The 18,843-nt window shown below is 38.9% G+C and overlaps 1 protein-coding gene across 2 annotated transcripts in view; it reads left to right on the forward strand.

Annotated features, from left to right (window-relative positions):
• The first annotated feature begins 3,341 nt into the window (after positions 1–3,341).
• Positions 3,342–18,843, forward strand: part of ELAVL2 (ELAV like RNA binding protein 2) — a 68,355-nt gene continuing 52,853 nt past the window's right edge. The window contains exons 1-2 of one of the 2 annotated variants that reach the window (XM_037038387.1): positions 3,342–3,428; positions 6,177–6,420. In XM_037038387.1, the coding sequence (XP_036894282.1) occupies positions 3,357–3,428; positions 6,177–6,420 (316 nt within the window). In that variant the 5' untranslated portion in view covers positions 3,342–3,356. The remainder of the gene's footprint in view (positions 3,429–6,176; positions 6,421–18,843) is intronic. The other variant, XM_037038377.1, reaches the window with a different exon arrangement.

The following is an 18,843-nucleotide window of genomic DNA, read 5'->3' on the forward strand; positions in this document are numbered from 1 at the left end:
AAATCCTGCTGGTCAGAGGATTGGAGGATGTTTGTACCATGATTTGGGATTTGTCTTGGCTTCCAGCTTTTTTTGTAGTTGGCAAGTTGATGTGATAAGCCCTTGATGTAAAAAATAGACAAGTGGTCACTCAAAGTAGTTTTCCTGTGTTATGCCATTTGACAACAATCTGGATTCTGGTGGGTAAGGTTGGCTGGTGGGGTGTGCCAGAAATTGAAAATACACAATCCTAATTACCTCAGATTTGAAATATTTAAAATGGGATGGCAAAACAAGCTACCGAGTTAGCATGTGTTTCGGGAGGTGATTACACTTTCGTGCCTCAATTTTTTTTACAGGAAATGTTCATGTTCTTACCTATGGTTTTGAATGCTTAGTCTTGGCACACCCCTGAAATGGATGTGGGGTGGGATATGGCTGGAGCACCTTCAGGTAGATGGAACCACAGGAGCAAAGCCAGAGGATGTGTATCTCTGAATGTAACTGCAGCTGTTTGAGGGACATGGAGTGGTTCTGATTTTTAGGCACTTGAATAAGTGGGCTTGTAGAGGATCTCAGGTGTTTAGATTATTCATACTGAGTAGTTGGCACTTAATTTGATAGGCAGGAGTCCAGGGTGGCTATTGAGGGTTTAGGAAAATCTGCCTGTGAATAGCTTTAGTGTGGATTAGAATGAGGAGGGGGACCTTTTCAGAGGTTGGAATTCAGTGGTCTCGCGAGAGGTGAGGGTCCGTATTAATATGATAACCATAGCAATGAAGAGACTGGTACCAACCGACAGGCATCAACAGGGGATGTGTCATGGCCCTTTTCAGCAGTCCTGCTATGACTTTAAGCCCCAGATGTCTGGTCCTCAAATCAGGGGGGGTCTAGGTCTTGGAAAGCTCCATTGCAGATAAGGTTCCCAGGGAGAAACCTCAGAATATATTTAGGATGTATTTGATTTGCAGTTTATTTTGTTTCATGGCTGTCTCTCAAAGGTTTGAAAATAGCAAAGAAGTTTTTGGAATTTTTTATGGGGAAGATTGGAAAATACAGACTTTTCTTTTTCTTTCTTCACGTGACTAGAAAACTCTTGGTCCCAGATGTGAGGAATCAAGCAATGGCATTGCTCTCCTAAAATCTACCTTTGTAAATAACTTTAGAAATTAAAGTACACAGAGGGCCAATTAAGTAAAAGGAAACACAGTTCAGTTTAAAAGCGTCTCTATGATATATGGAAGTAACACTGTGAATGTGAAGACATGGAGGTGCCCACTCCCCCACCCCATTGAAATCATGCCACACCAGACTAACGTCTCATCATTTTCTTTTGGAGCCCAGGGAAGTTGAAAATATTCTAGATTGATCTATGCTAAAGTGACTTCATAAATTATTGCATGAAGAATAACAGGAGAAAAAGCAGTCTCAATGGGCACAATTGATGTCAAAATTGAGACATGAACATATATCGAAAGATTTTTTTCAGCCTTAAAATTAATGGTTTTGTGTCATTGGAATGTGGCCTTTTTTCCCCTTCCAAAGAGTTTCAGAGCCAGTGGAATCTATAAATAGTTCACAGCCCAGTTGCCTGTGGTAGATTGAGTAGAGCAAAATTGCCCGTCCTTAAGTGAAGGGGAAGTAGCTTACATTTTTAGTAACTGAATTGTTGGCCAGCATAAAGGTAAGGGCCATGTGAGCAGTTTATTTATAACTTCCCATAAAGGTGTGTGTCTGCCTCAAGCAGAGAAACTGTCTGGGGTCCTTGAAATGTAAAAGTGCAGAAGAATCATTTTCCATACACAGCTTCCCTTAGCTAGTTGGTACAATAAAGTGATTGTTCGCATCCCTGGGGCTTTCAGAAAAGAGGGGTGTCATTAGATTAGCTCATTAGTGTCGCCTCCTATGGAATAGAATGGACTGAGGCTGTTAAGTTTGAATCTGAGGTTTTATGTAATGACGAGTGTTTGGATAGTAACTCCCAAGGGTATTCAGGACGTAAAATTAAGCTTGGTTTAACCTGTTGGATGTGGTCCCCCACCTATTCCACCTACAAAGTCTAACCACTATTAGGTTATTGTCAAAATAGTTCTGGGCTTAAAAACACTTTATTCTCTCACAGGTTCAGCTCAACTATAAGTTGTTTTTTGTTTTTAAGTAAAGAACATAGAATCAGACTGATTCTCTGGTAACAGTGGGAGAAGGGAAGAAGAATAAAACATTCTTATGACCCCCCGTAGAGAGTATGGTTAAACCCTTCCATAGATGCCAGAAAATAGGACCCATTTTTACAGGTTACCAGTGTCTTGACTCACACTAAGAGGAAACCCCAGCGAGCTTTAACTCTAAGGATGAAGATTTTACCATCATAAATGTGCACGCCACACTGTTCTCGGCTCTCTTTTGTTACCCAGTGTTCATTTCAGAGACTTGAGTTTTTCTGAATATTATGTCAACCATTTAAATCATCTGCATATATATATATGGTTAAAATGTAAACTTTGGCTTTCAAGCCAGTGTCGGTGGCTTTGTTTTGTATTCGGGCAAGTTGTAATAAGTGGTAAACGGCCCATTAACTGCATTGGAGGCCTCATAGCAGCACTAATTTCAAATCGTGCTGGGTTTACAATTTACATATTAAAAAATGTTCACTTGATTTTGTTCAGGGACAAAGCTGACATCCTATATAAGCATTACTTCAAACAATCCTATTTATTGGTCCAATTATTTCAATTGAAGGATGCTGGTTTACTGCCTTTCAGTACACGTGAACAATTCTCAGTGAAACTGTGGCAGAATAACTTCACAGGGTTCCGATTTACTTTTAATTTTCAGTCCCAGGATTAAGGATCATTTACAGTATAATGTAACAGTGTGGGCAAATATGGCTTCTCTTAATGCCCTTCTGATATTTTGGGGAAAGAGTGCTTCTGTGCAAAGCATTCACTTATGAATTGCATGACTGCCTTTTCTTACAATAAAATTTCATTCACATTTCCTCCCTTCTCCCACATCCATAAGAGATAGGACAGCATGCAGTGTTTTTCTTTATTTCATTATTATTTAAAAACTTTTTTTGAGATGTGGTTTAAGGTAGTTCTTTAGGATAGGTGCCAAGGTAACCAGTTAATGCTGTTTTGAAATCAGGCTCTTCATTTAAAGTGCTTAATTTGTGCAAGAAAACTACATGTTAACATGAATTTGGAAAGATTAGATTGGAATTGCCTCAAATTCAATTAAGCCACACTGCATGGACGTGCTGGGAATATTCATACAATCACTGTAAATTTTGTACAAACTGATCTGTTGCATTACCTTGCTCATCTAACATACGGTACTTTTTGTGTCCATATTGCAGACGGCAACTCCAAACTAACATGGCAGTCAGACTGTGTGATGTGGCTTCTCTGCTTAGAAGTGGTTCGTGGGCAGCAGAGCCTTGGACTGGGGTCTGTGGGATTTTTCTTAAATTCTGTAGGCTACTTTTTTTTTAGCATGTTGCAGGAGTGCTGAGGCCATACCAAACACTTGAACTTTTCATTTGGCATACTAATAAATTATTCTTACAGTCAAGCCTGTAACGGTATGGCCGTCATTAGGACATAAGGCACGTTGCAATTTTAACCATAGTGGTATATGTAGCAGCAGAACCATGCTTTTGTCTCTTTTTATAATCTAAATTAGGATTTAGTGCAGACTCAAAGAAAAGAGTGATAAGCTTTAAAAAAACAAAAACAAAAAAGTTTTGGTATGGTCTAAATACTAAGTTACCGTAATTCTTTACCTTCTGTTTACTATGTATTTTTTTGGTTACTAAATTTTGAAGTTATTCACAATTCCTGATGCTCCAAAAATGTTGAAATTGTAAATCTGGCTAGAAATTATTTGCCCAGTAACTGTTGAAAGAGTTTGCATTCTGTGAACAGTTGTGTTGAGCCTATCAATGGAATATGCATTATTTGTAAAATATAGCACATTAGTATCATTTTATTCTGAGCAGATGGTCCTATAGCTGAGAGATGCTGTAATTTTCAGTGCACACAGCCTACTGCAGCTGTTCACTTGAATGTTGGCTTAGGAGCTCATTCTTGCCACCTGAACACGGAAATAAATGTGCAATTAAGTGAGGAGTGTTTGTTGTCCTTGCTAAATCCTGCTAATTTCAGTCAGTGAACACTTTATATTTCAAATGCTATCCCAGTGAGCTTTAGTTCAAATCTCATATTTGAGACTTACCTCATTTCTACACATACTTACCCTAACTTTTGAATAGTGATTTGTTTTAATTGGCTTTGGCTTCTGTCATCTTGCAGCTCATTGTTTTCATAACTGCTGGGCAAAGGTTAATCCCACACAAATTTTGCTGTGGAAAGTGACCCACAGCTAATATTCTACAAACTGGAACCATTGTGATTTACTAGGAAATCCGAAACCCCCTTTCTCAATTTCAGATAAATGTTAATTATAATAAAATGCATATGTTGAATTTGTCAGATTTTTTTCATACAGGTGTACAGAGGTTTCTTTATTTTTCTGTTTTTCTTTAGCAATTTCTGAGAATGCTTGTCCTAGAAATGTAGCTTGCAGCTTGTAGAATAAATACCCATTTATTTGAAAAGAAAATGAAGTCTCACGGGGTTATGGGTTGTTTGGTATTGCATAGGTGCTCTGGATTTGCCTCCTGTTTTTAATCGTGATAGCACTGATTCTTGTCCAGCCAGTTTCAGTCTGTCCTGTGCTGCTCTCTTTTAAGAGTATCTCTCAGCAGCAGAGATTTCTTCCTACATACTTATCCAGTGTTATGCTTTTTGTTTTCCCTAGGCAATATATTTTTTAAAAGACCTTTATTCTTTTATTTTTCTGTAACACTCCCTCTGCTTTGCTTTTTAAATTTTGTCTAATTTCTTTGCTTTTTATATGTTGAAACTTCCCTAAAACCTAGTATCCAGTCAATTCAGAATGGTCAATTTTGAGAAGTGTTTTGGTGAAATGAAAGGTGTATTGGATGAAGTATGAAGGGTAATGCTTTCAGTGATGCCTTGGTTTTTGGATTCCCCCCAGTCTTGGCTACCCAAAGTAGATAGCTATTGACAGATGGTTTTAGAAAATGTGGGACTGTGGTTGTGACTGTTTTGCTCAAAGAACATAGGATTGATTTTTAGGAAACTAGATCCAAATTTTCTTGTGATTTTTAGAGTAGCCCGAACAGTTGAGGCCATTTTCCTCTTTATCCTGTATTTGGAGTTCACAGATGCATTTTCAACAGGCTTCTATGCTCACTTGAAAACTACTTGGGCTGGTCTGTTTGCAAAAGTTGACATATGTACACAGTTGGTTTAGTGGACTGGATAGTTTTGTTTTGTTTTTAAGGTCAGACTTAAGGCAGAATACCATATTGAGTGGTTTGGGGATTTTATTTTGATGTGTTAGATCAGTTGCCTTGTTGGTGATCTTTAGCTGCAAAGCTTGACAAAAATGGCTTGCTAGCTTCTACAAGGTACACTAAGTACTCGTAGCTTCTTTCCCAAGTTATCCTACAAATCCTTTTCATTCCCTAACATATAACATCTAATGTTTTCTTATTTCTTATGAACAGTAAGGGTATTAAGATACTGGCAATCAAAAACATTTTCAATATGTAACCAAAACAGTACATGTTGACAAATTTATATTTTTTAAAGTACTTTTGCTTCTTGATTTTAAGTTAACAGATGTCTGTCAGTTTTAGAATATTGCAGTTCTTAGGCAAACTGAAAATCTCTTCAAAGTTAGGTAGAACATTTTTTGGTTTGTTTTGGTAGCATGTTAAGCACTTTTATTTTCTAGTAATTTTCTGGTATGATTTTGAGTTAGGAATCAATTCTCTGCCCTTCGGTCCTAAATTTTCTGAAGTCTGTGGACACTGCAGGTGAGTAAGGGTATGTGAGTAGGCCTAGAATGTGGTTCTAGAGAATGTTTAAGGTTTAAATTGTGCTTATGTGCATGTATGGAATATGTATGTGTAAGTATAACCATGATCTTCATTGAATAGCTTAATACAAAGTAAAAATTAGCATAAGTGTTGCATTTGTTGAAGCTTTATCGTGATATCAGCAAAATGACTTGTGTTCTAGTGACATGTTTAAGTTTTGGGATGGCATCTCTAATAATAGTTTGTGAAATATGAGTTCTGACATTTTTTATTTTCTCTGTTTTAGCAGGTAATTGCTGCCATGGAAACACAACTGTCTAATGGGCCAACTTGCAATAACACAGCCAATGGTCCAACCACCATAAACAACAACTGCTCCTCACCAGTCGACTCTGGGAACACAGAGGACAGCAAGACCAACCTAATAGTCAACTACCTTCCTCAGAACATGACACAGGAGGAACTAAAGAGTCTTTTTGGGAGCATCGGTGAGATAGAGTCTTGTAAGCTTGTAAGAGACAAAATAACAGGTACGAAGTTTTACGTAGTTTATTCGTATTTGAAGGACTGTGTTTCAAGGTGTGAGAAAATAAGTTTATTCCTTGCATATCACTGGGCTGCCGTTTTACACATTGGGATATTTTGCTGTTACTGGATTCTATCAGCAGTGTGAAACTTAGTTTTAAGAATTTTGTTTTCCTTTTAAAGCAGAGCATTGTTTTATGGGCAGTATATATTAAAAGTAGACTTCTGTGTACTCTGAGCTTGATAATACCATCTTTGAAATCTTTGAAAGTGTTCTAAGAATGCATGTGTTTGGGGCAGCAAAGTGTCACGTTAACCTTTAGTTTTTCGTTCCCTGAGCTTACATGCTTTAACATTTCAGCAGTGAGATGGTAAGGAGAATATTACTGTGTTTGGGGGGGGGGAACCTCTTTAAATGCCCTTTCTCATAGTCTGTGTAGTCCTTCTGCTTATGATATATACGAACAGTAAATGGTAATATTCACATTACCAGTGTATAAATATTTGCACTGATAGAGTTTGAGCATAGCAAGATCTTACGTTCTCTCAACAAGGAAAGAAGGTGTCTGTGTGTGCCCCTCTCACAAAGACAGGAGCGTGAGGATGGGTCCTTCAGCCTTTAATAATGGGTGTTATGTTTTGAATATTAAGGAGTGGACAGTCTTCTTGGTATGCTGTAAGAATTGACTAAATTTTTAGAATAAGCCAGAACCTAATGCAAAGCACGTTCAAGGGGTAGAAGCACCATTTACTGCTTCCTGGGGGGCCTCTTCTCCGGCACTGACCACGCATGGAGGTAGTGCAGGCAGGCTCCAGAGCTTCACCATGGTGGTGGTACGTTTGGGTGATGATGTGCATCAAATTGGTTTACCTGGCTTATAACAAAAAGTATAAAACTAAATATTTGGAATGAGTAAAAGATACTTAAAGACAGTTTGATGAGTCAGTCCCAGTCAGAACTTCAGTCCTTTGACCTTGGACATGTCGACTCTTAGCTTCAGGTTTCCCTTGGTAAAATGAGGTAGAGGACAAGGTCACACGAGGTCATTTCTGAGGTCATTGTGACTTTTTCTGAGGTGGTTGAGCTGTTCTTTTATCAGGACAGCAGTGCTTATTCTCTCCAAGTTAAGGGAGCTCCTAGAGCCCTCACCTGGCTTCCACCTCACAGTCGCATTTCCTTGAGCAGCAGATCGAGGCTCACGGAGAGAACTTGGTCATTGGAATCAAGTAAATTAGATAAAAACTAAGTGACACCCAGTTGTTATCAGTCTGTGCTTGTATTTTAACTAATTATGTTACTTAGATGTTCACTGGAATATCAACAGGAAGATTTGTCCTTTTTTTAATACTGATAATAGATGAAATTTGTTCCATTTCTTTAACCCAAATTTGTGTAAAAAGCATAGGTAAAGTTTTTAAAGAAACAGTTTTTGAAAGAGTTGGTAAAGGTAGAGAATAAAAGGCTCTTATTACATGTTTCTGCTGTGATACTGTTTTATTTTATTATTTTTAGCAAAACAACATCCTTTTTATGTGAAGTTTGAAACTTTTTGATGTAAATGACTATGTGGTAAATGTAAATGGCATGAAGGCTGTGACATGTTGACGTGATGACATGTTTTCTGATTTGATTGCTTAGCACTTATCCCTACCATTAAAAAGAAAAGATGCTTCAACGAATGCTTGCAAACTGCGTTAATATTAGTTGTTCATTTCTTTCATTCCCCCAGTTGTTCATTTCTTTCTACCCCCCACCTTTGTCTTTTTGGTGAGGGGGTGCTAACAGCATTTTCAACCATGGTAAAATTTCTGTTTACAATCTCTGGTAAGCAAGTGGAGTGCCCGAGAAAACTTACAAGTGAGCATGAGTGTCAAAAGATGTTTTCTAAGTTTCATCCCGTGAAATATAATAAAAAAATATTCCTCAAAATAAGTGTTACTGGGTTGGCCAAAAAGTCTGTTTAGTTTTTTCTGTGAAATGAAAGACATATTTTATTTTTATCAGTAGCTTTATTGATCTGGATATTTAGAGTATGTCAGCTGTCTCCTGCCACTCAGTAGAGGCCAGGGGTGCTGTGAAGCATCTTGCGATGCATAGACAGCCCCACAGCAAAGAATTATTTGGCCAGAATGTCAGTGCTACCAAGAAACTTCCCAAAGCACTTTTGTCACATTCGATTTCACAGCACCTTCTCCATACACTGCACAAATCTTTTTTTTACATTCCATTTGTGTTTTTAGCTTTCTTGAAGTAATAAACCATAATACGTCAAAAATGTTATGTGTTTTCTTCCATCTTTAGTATTAAAATGGCTGCATAAAAATTCATTTTTGATAAGTTTTTTTATAATGCATGGTGATATGACAGCTGTCACACTACAATTTAACAAAATTATTTTGAATGAAGTTAAAGACAGCTAAGCACTACTAGAGCCATCGTACAGGAAAAAAACAAATGAAAAGAACTTTATGGCCCACCCAATACATTGATAGACAAGTTTGAGAAATTCTGCTTTCCGTAGATTCCTATTGAAGATCCACACTGCAGATCATTAGCATAATAAGAACTACGCTAAAACCCTGCTCTACAGAGAAACCGGTTTGACTCAACAGTCCCCCAGCCTTCTTTGACCACAGAACTCATTTTGGAAGCTGTCCCCCCACACACTAGATTTCCTTAGGAAATGTTGCTATAAAAGCTTTCGGAATCCTTTGTTAACTGGTTATCAGACAATCTAAAATTCTTCCGTAACCTTTTCATAATCCATAAAATAGGAACATGTTTCATAAAATGAAAATCTGTGATAATGAACTATAAATTTCAAAAGTTGAGTAGGCAAATCTGAATATAAAGGACCTCTTTCAGTAATCCTGTTTCTCGATTTGGCCGACTGACATCGTATTCTCTGTATGGGTTAAAATAGTGTTCAGAAAGGTCTGACTCATTTAGCTTCAAGCATAAATTTCCTTGGTGTTTTTTTTTATTGCTAGTTTCTTTGTATGTATTTGTATTGAACAAAATAGTAAATGGGTAGATTTCTAAAACTGATTTTTGAATGGTTGCACTTTGCAAAGTGGACATATCTTCTGTAAGAAGCCATTATTAACATACACCTAGAAATGTTTGAGCGAATTCATGAGGATTGGGCCCTGCCCTGTGGTGTTCAGCATTTAGCCAGCTTGTACAGTTTCTCAGCACACATTTTTAGGGTCAAGTTCCGAGCTCCCTGGGCCCTGTCTAATTATCTGGTGTATCCTTCCTCCCGGGGAGCCATTGGGCCAGCTCTTTGTATTTCAGTTTTGTATGAGAGCATTAATTGTCTGGGTTGTAAGAAAACCCTGGGATCATTCTTTGGAAAACTGTAAATCTCTCCCTTTATTTTTCTTAAATCTTTCCTTAAATAATGTTGATTTAGGACACTATATCTCAGGTATAAAAATATCTAGTTAGGAAACTGTATGCCTCTTCCCTAAGTCCTAAAAGAGAGTATGTGATTTTTAGATTGTGTTGGTGTTAGCAAATTGATGTCACTACTTTGATAGAATGAGAATTAGGGAAATATCTTAAGACATGTCTTCAGTAGCACAACAGCCTTCTCTATAGCTTAAATTCCATTGACTATGTTGTTTTTCAGTCACTCTCTCTGGGCTCTTCCCAGATTTATCCTTCATGCTGTTTCCTCTGGGTAGGCATTCAGGATGGGAAGCCACTGCTAAGGCTTGTACAGCTTCGTGTGATGTGGGTTCATCCCTTTAAGCTCTTAAATGCACTTCAGTGTCCTAGACACCTGCTGATGCTGCAGTTACAGGAGTGACATGGGTTTTATGATGCAAGCAATAAATAATAGAGCATTAGAGTCAGAAAAGCCCTTGAGGTTGACCGTAGCCAACTTTCTCACTTTACAGGTGATGAAAGGCCAGGTTTGTTGAAATGATGAGTCCAGGACCATGTGGCTGTTAAGTGGCAGAGCAGGGACCGGAATTGTGGTTTTCTCTTTCTTTTCTGGGATGTTTCCTCCTTGCCTCTTTGGGAGGCCAGAATTCTTGAATAATTAAGCACAGGGCCAGCTGATGAATTTGTGGTGAGGCATATAACTTGTACGGGGAAGGGTCATCATCTGGTGAGTGTGTCTTCGTTAGGAGGGGAACGAGAGATTTTTGAGAGTCAAGGACTGAGGGATCCATAAAATGAAGAACATACTTCTCTAGAAACTTTATAATCTGTAGTTGTGAATTTGGATAATCTAGCCCAGCTATTGCAAATATGGCTGCACATTCTCACCTGATGGAGTTTTTAAAAACACAGATTCTGGAGGCCTTGGGAATCTCATCATCAGAAAGCTCCCCAGGTGATTATGATGGGCAAGCAAGCCCTTTGAGGAATCAGTCACTGAACCTAACAAAAGACTGATCATGCAATGTTATGTGTTGATTTCATCTCAGTTAAAACTGGAGGAAAAGATGAAAGGGAGAAGAGGCACACAATTTTCATTAATCAGTGCATTGGAGTTCACAGGAAATCATTGAAATGCAAAGAAGTGGTTAGACTTGGGGGTTTACGTTCCATTTTAGCAAAGGAGAGAGGGTTTGAGCTCCGAGGCATAGTGCGCTGTGGAGGAGTGACCAGGACATATGTGGTGGAAAGTAATGGAGTATACCAAGCTGTTGTAGCGAACGTTGTTTCTAGGTCTCCATTTTAGTGCTGAGTTATCTTCTCTTCCTGGTACAGGAGAGAGGATGGGGTGCCTTCATTCACAGCGGAACTGTGGCCTGCTTTTAGGCAAAAAAGGAGAGGGCAGAGTACCGTTCCTGTGTCTGTTGTTTCTAAATTGCCTTCAGCTGGAAATAATCCTGTGCCAGATTGGCATATTTGTGGTGTTGTATTCTAGAGTCCTTCACCATAAAGTAAGTTAACTCTCAGCAAACCTAAGTAGAAAGTTTCTTCTTTGGGTATCTTATGGCGAAGAAACCTTAAATGGCTAATTGCTGGGAAGAAAAAAAAAACATCTATTGTGAGGATATAGAAAAGTTTGAAACAAGCATTACTGGTTAATTTGTAAATCAGTTGGATTTTTGTTTCTCTGATTTCTTGATGTTGATATTTGTGTTACTTTATATTTTATTCCATTAGAAGGAAATGAAAAAAGTATTGCAACTCCCAAGAGCTAGTTAGACATTTTCCAACAGCTTTTTAAGAGTATTTACTGGGAAAATGAGGTTGGCTAAATGAGGCTTAGTTTTGATTCTGTGCACTCTTAGTTCTTGTCACTGGGACTTTTAAAATGACCATGTTTGTCTTGCCAGCTGAGTTGAACGCCTTTAACTATTCCTTTATTAGTTTGATACAAAACACAGACTTTGGTAATGTATACTATGTAGAAAATAAAATACAGTTTAAGTTCTTCTGTAAGGATATCTCTCCCTACCCTTAATTTTTTTAGCAAGGTAGGAGTGCTTGTGTGGTAGTTGCTATTCCAGAGCTTTCATGCTGTTTATTCTACTTTTTGATTACTTTTGCATCAGAAAGATTGGTGGTATAGTTAGAAACCACTTTCAATTAATTATTTAGTGGCTGTCATAGTAAAGATGGAAAAATTGAGAAACCAGATGAACTAAATAGGAGAAAATAAAGAACCACAAATAAATACTGATGCAGGATTTCTTACTTCCCTTTTTAATCTACAGAATATTGAAATCCTGTTTCCCCTCAGGTATAAAATTGACGTGTCTCCCCCTCCCCCTCAATTTCATGATGTAGTGCAAAATAAGCCTGCTTTGCTTTAGATGGTTTTTATTCTCTTTTACTCCCTTATGTATTTTATTACACTATGTGAGCAGCAGCCTTCGTGTTTTTTAACTTCTAAATTATGACTAGAGCAAAACGTTTTATTTTGTTTGTATCGGAGCATTTTCTTTTAAATATTTCCTGAACAGAATACTAGCTGATCACAGAAGCTAAAGCGGTGTTTCAGGAGTCACCAATTTCTTCTGTGGTTGTTGGAAGTTAATTGACTTTCAGTGGAGTGCACTGTGACCGCTGGGTTTGAGGGCTGTGGAAACCCTCACTGTGTGCCTTTCCAACTAAAAAGGTCAACTTAATTTTTATTTTTTTGTCATTTTACTTCTCGTTTGGTGTGTCAGGCCTATCCAGTGGCTCACATAGGGTGTTTTACTCCTTAATGTATTTGGTTAATTTCTTAAAGTTTTGGGATGTCAGTGTTTTGACACCCCTGGCTGTCCCTTTTATTGGTAGTGGTGTCTGTCATCACCTGTTTTCTGAGGAGCTCTGAGCTGTAAAGCCACAGTGGCAGCTCTTCCAAGTATTGTGCACATCCTCCGTTTAAAACGGCCTATTTTGATCTGACTGTTCAGTAATCTCTCACGTTAGATGTCATCGTTCGCTAATTAAGGGATGGTCATTCTACATTGTTCCAAATTAGAGCAAAATTTCTCACTCTTTATGTCTCCTTCAAGGGGAAAAAAAAAGCAAGATGGCAGTGTTTAATATGCGTTGTGTTTATAAGCCTTTCTTCACATCTTGCCATGTGACATGGACTTGAATGCAGTGGTAATAGGATTTACCAGACCCCTGTGTACTCTAGAGTTACTTGCCTTGCTTGGGATCAAGTTCTCGGGATCAAGTTCTCATTGAAACAAAACACCTATCTTCTACCCTGTTTAGGGAGATGGCCTAATTGTACTAGTTTTAGGGGTTTTAGCCTAGAAAGCACATGTTACAGCCTAGCCACTTAGTTGTAATATAGTCTTGTATTGAGTAATTTGAGTCAGAACTAGAGGTCCTTCCGAAAGTTCCTAGCACACAGGGGTTCTCTCACCCTCTCCCACCCCCTTTTTAGTGGTTAATACTTACTTGGTTACTTGACAGTTGCAGACTGATTTTTGATAACAGATCTGTTGCCTTAGGATTCTTAGTTTCTCGTGATGTAGAAAGAATGCAAAGTTACTTTTTTGTCTTTTGCTTTCTAAGTGGTTTGACTAACGCAGTTGATTTTCTAGGGGTGGGAGAAAGTAGAAACAGGAAGTAAGTACAAGTCAGGATTTGAGATCCCAGACACATAATCAATGCTATTACACCGACTCCTGGAGTGTGGAGCTATTGCTCTGTGTGCATTGCGTTAATGTTGTTCAGAGTGAGTGAGCTTGACTTAAAACATGAAGGGAACTGTCAGCCGAGCATTCCGTTGGACTGTTACTGGCTGGGGAGGTCAGCAAGTTGTTAAATTGAGCCATGATGTATTGGTTAGATTAAAAAACTAGAGGCTTGTTTTCACTTTTATTGTCATCTTTTTTCTTAAGATTAATACCCCTTTAATGTAAATTGTAAATCCTATCACTAAATATTCTGATTTTGTAAAATAAGATGTGCAACTAGGGAAATGCAGAGATCTGCATGTTTGATTGTTAAGAAGCCCAGTATTCCCGTTGCGTTAGCAGATCAGAGGACTGAGGGAAAAAGTTGCTCTCCCTTTGTTTTCTTTCTGTTGAAATATTCATTGAAAACATTTCAAGTCTTGCTTTATTTCGGTCATCACAGACTTTACAGATTTCAGTTTGTTTAAGGAGGGCTGGTGATTTCCATGAGGGCATGGTTAACTTGGCAGATGCGATTTTGCATCTTGTTTTCTTTTTTTTAAGTCCTTATGCATATTGTGAATTAGAGTTTATTTTTAGCTCTTAATGAGTTCTTTTCTCATCATTGTACTCTTTGTTGGAGCTCTGTTTTCTATATAATGCTTTGATTTTGAAGGGGGAGTGTATGAGGCTTATGAGTCCTGTAATCCACCATCAAACTGCCCTCACACTCAACTAAAATTCGCATTTTTGAGTTTGAGGTGACAGATCTGGTTATTTGTTACCTTGTAGAGTAGATGTGTAGATGGCTCTGTGACTCTTTGCAGCCTGTTTGACTTTCAGGCTTTATCATGAAAAAGTCAAATTTTCTGTTTAAAGCAGGTTTAGAGGAGGCATATAAATAAGTAAACCAGAATCATTTCATTGGATTCAAGGTCACTGGAGCCTGAGGGAACAACTTTATTTCTTTATATTTTGATGCTTTAAATTCAGTCTTAAGGAGACACTGGGTCAGTAACACCAAGGCAGTGTTTTCTGAATCCTTTTCTACTCTGGTTTAGTCCCTGAGAGCTTTGAAATAAATTACAGTTTTCTCTTAGTCCATGTTAAAGTGTATCTAAATAGGCTGTCTATGGTGTGTCAAACTGACACTTGTCATAAAATAAAGGAGCTCTTTTTATGATTTCTGAATCATCGTCTAGCTCCAGAATTCTGTGACTTCTTTTTTGTGAACATACCTGCTAAGTCAGCTCTTCTTAAACATAGTGCCAAAGGATTCAATGTGAAGTGCAGATAGCCTATTACCTTCGCAAGCAGAATGATACTAATTAAACCAGGTTTCTTTTTAGACTCTTACATTCTTAGTATTTCTGGGCCTTTATTTTAGGGGTGAACACCCTTATACCTATTACAATAGGATTAACATATAGAGTTGGCAATAATGATTTGTGACCGTTTTACATCAATACATTTCTTTTTGTAAGTGCCAGAAATCAGAAGACTGCAGAAATGCAGGACAGTGCTCCATGTATTATATCCCTCAGCTCCATATTCTGGAACATTAAAAACAGGACCTAATGTGCTACTTACTGAAAAGCACACTGTGGAATCTTTGAGGATTTGCTATCTTGTTCTTACTTGAAATTTTAATTCTCTGAGTGTTCATGGAAAACAACATACAAAGTGGAGACTCCCCCCTCCAAAAAAATGGAATTATTTTCTGGAGGGTGGGCCTCTTGTAGTACAGGCTAGGTGAGTGATCTAGTAACCCATCTGCATCAGTAGATCAGCTGGCGTGGTTGTGAGAGACTGTGTTCAGCCTCAGTGAAATTTTTTTGAAGACTCTTTCAGTGGGTTTGCCCATTTCATGGTGGCTGATTTACCAGTGCCCCTGCCCAACACTGCGCTGAGTGGTCAGCAGTTTTTGACCGAAAATGTCATGACTCCTATGCTCTACCCTCCCTATTCACCCAAATCTTGCCCTGAGCAACTTTTTTTTTTGTTTCTCTGGATGAAAAAAGTCCTCAAAGGGAAACATTTAGCTGATGTGGAAGAGCTGAAACAAAAAACAGCAGTAGCACCAAAAGGCATCAAAAATGATGAATAAAAAATGGTTTTGAGCAGTGGGACAAAGTCTTAATAGGTGTATTGCATCAAATGGAGAGTACGCTGAAGGTGTCTGAAGTTTAAACATGTGAGAATAAATATGCAGTTTTTTATAAATAAATACTGAGATTTGGGGTCCTCCCTCATTGTGTGCATAGCCATCACTTTAAAGACAGCATGGAATATTCTTTTCTGGCTTCTAGAGCAGGACAAGGGCCCTTAAGAGCCCTCATCCCCCCCTTTTTATGAGGGGTGAAACTATTGCAGTTGGACCTTGGACAGTTAGTATACATGTCTCTTTGGTCATGTTGGGTAGGTAAAAGTAGGAATCAAAAGAGTGAGGAGTGAAGCTTAGCTTCTTTTCAAGACCAGATTCTGCCATGGATGCAGACATTTAGCAAGCAGGCCCAAAGTGGTCACTATAACTACTTTGCTTGACAAAGTCCTAGCTCTCTGATCTTTTTATGGTGCTTTGATCAGATAACTTAATATGAAATGTTCACTTGAGGCTGATACCATTCCAGAGGTAGGCATGTGTGCCCTCTTGTCTTCCTTTTTTGTTAAATAATGGCAAAAAGAAGTCCTAAACAGAGGTTGGACCTGGGGCCATTTCACATTTAGGGTTTCTATCCATAAGGGTGCAAGCATCCTTTTGTATAGCAATGGGTAGTGTCTCTGAACTAACTCAGCCCATCTATATACCTGGAATACCTTCAGTTTTAATAATGAGACCCCATTTGTAACACATTACATGAATTAACAAATAACTACCTTAAGGAACAAAAGGCCATTTTGACACTCATCATACTAACTAGCAGTGAATGGGTTGTTGATTTAGTCACAGAAAGGAGCTTGGCTTTGGGGTAGTCACTTTTGGAGTTTGGCCCTGACTTTGTGTTACGCTTGGGAACTGCTGGACTGCATGCCTGATAACATTAGGTGACATTAAACTACTGATGGACAGGTAGTTTAACATCACACTGATTTGCACCCAATTAAAAAGATTATTGTGATAAAATATACATAACATAAAATTGACCATTTTAAGTGTGCAGCTCAGTGACATTAAGTGCATGATGTTGTGTAACCATCAATACTGTCCTTTTCCAGAAACTCTGTACCCATCCAGGGGTGTCCAGCCTTTTGGCGTCTCTGGATTACCCTGGAAGAACAAGAGTTGTCTTGGGCCACAGGTTAAATACACAAACACTAACAAAAACAAAAAAAATCGTATAATGTTTTATGTAAATTTACAGTTTTGTGTTGGGCCGCATTTGTAGTCATCCTGGGCCGCATGTGGTCTGTGGGCCATGGGCTGGGTGTCCCAGACGGTAACTCCCCACCTCCAGGTTCTGGAAACCACCGTTCGGCCCCTATCTCTGTGGGTTCGTCTATTCTAGATACCCATGAATAAAAAGCGAAAGCATATACTATATGAAATACCAAAGTATTTGAAAAGTAAATTATAGCAATTGTTTCAGGAGATGACTAGTTTTCTTTCTTGGGCCATAGGCTAACTACTCTTGCCTAAAATAAATAGCTTATTTGTCTTCAAACTTAGTTCTTGCCACTTTCCCCGTAAAACGAATATCCAACTGAAATAGTGAATTTGTGTACCATCCATCACATTGCAGACTGCTTGCAGGGACTCTTGTGCCTTTGAAGTTGGTCATCTGGTTCAGGCTCATTTCCTTTTGGAAGTTGCCTCCAATCTCCATCACTCAGCAAAATGGCAGGCCCCCTGGGGGAAAAGCCGGGGGTTCACACAGAAGACTAAGAAAGGAGAACCCACGCAGGTTGCTCTCCAGTTGTCTCTGTCTCCACACTTTCCTACTTCATCTTCTCCCAGAGAGTTACAGCATCCGGGAAAGAATGTCTCTGTGGGGTCCTGGGACACAAAGAGCAAAAGATTTGCTTCTCTTTACCTCTCCTCACTGTCCTCTGTCGAGAACCTGATGGAAATCTTGGCAGAGAGCTATTCTGCAGTAGGCGGTGCTGGAGAGGGGAAAGTAGAAAGTCTTTTCAGTAGTTGTAGCTTTTCCTTCCATTTTCCCCCTTCCCCAGCACCCCACCCCCCAGAAAATTACCAAAAAAGCAACGAGCTAGCCAACCAACTAAATGGAACCTCATAGAACAGGGGTGTTCTTTTTTTAGACCACAGGGACAATTACTCTAGTAAAGGAAGGCTTAAGCATTTACCTGAGGCAGTGTGGGAGACAGCTGCTGATACTGGTTGAATTTAGAGGCAGGTGGCCTGTGGCCTATTTCTGTCTTTATATTGTTTCAGATTCTGTGTTACTGAGTCGAGCGGTCTTCCTTTAAAATTTTAGGTCTCCTATCTTGGCCTCCTGCCTTCTCTGTTGATACCAGCCAAATGCCTGCTGGCTGCAGGAACATTTCACTCTTAGTGACTGTATTTATTTTGTTGGCTACTGACAACTGAAGAGCAAAAAGCCTCCCCCAGGTTGTATAAGTTTAAAATAATAAAGATGATACTTCTTATGCTTTAAGGTGTTAATTCAGGCCTTATTGTAGACTTTTCTTCTTTCCACTGCCTAATTTGTGGGTAGCTTCCAAAGGTCTCTTACTGGGCTAAGGAAGGTCTACCCCGGGGCTGTAAGGTCTTGCTGGGAATGGTGCTGAAGGGGACACAAGCTGAACCCCGTGTTTGGCTGTCTTTTCTAAAGATCTTGGGCTCGCCAGAAAATGTCTGTCAGTGTCCGGGACTTGATTCCAAGGTGGTGACTGTCTTGTTGAGGGAATCCTGAATCATGAAATACTGATTGATAATGGAACACTGCACTTGATTGTTGAGGTGAAATAGTCTAGGTAGAGGGACCTGGTCATACTCTGCAGGAGGGTGCAGAGTGTTCTACATCGGTGACTTTATTTTGTTTTTCAGCTAAGGTTTAGAAGCCGTCTTTCAAATATGCATGGATGATCTGGCTCACCAGTAATTTGCTGATTATTCTGTTAGATGGTTAATCTTTGATGTAGTCTTTTATTTGAACAAAAGTAGGAGAGGTGTTTTTTTCAAAGTTTGTATGGAAAAATTTGTACAGCCCTTTAGGGATCTAAGAGAAAATTGTCTCAGTCTTTTATGAGGATTATTCCATGTTGGGGAATTCTCTTTCCTAATATGTAGCTGGTGGGAGGGTAATTCCAGAAGCCAATCAGGCAGGTCCTCTCTGTCCCTACATTAGTATAGGTACCTGGCCTAGGTAAAATCA

This window comes from Sturnira hondurensis, unplaced genomic scaffold, assembly GCF_014824575.4.
Source record: "Sturnira hondurensis isolate 20B ecotype Veracruz unplaced genomic scaffold, ASM1482457v3 Scaffold0001989, whole genome shotgun sequence".
Classification (NCBI taxonomy): domain Eukaryota; kingdom Metazoa; phylum Chordata; class Mammalia; order Chiroptera; family Phyllostomidae; genus Sturnira; species Sturnira hondurensis.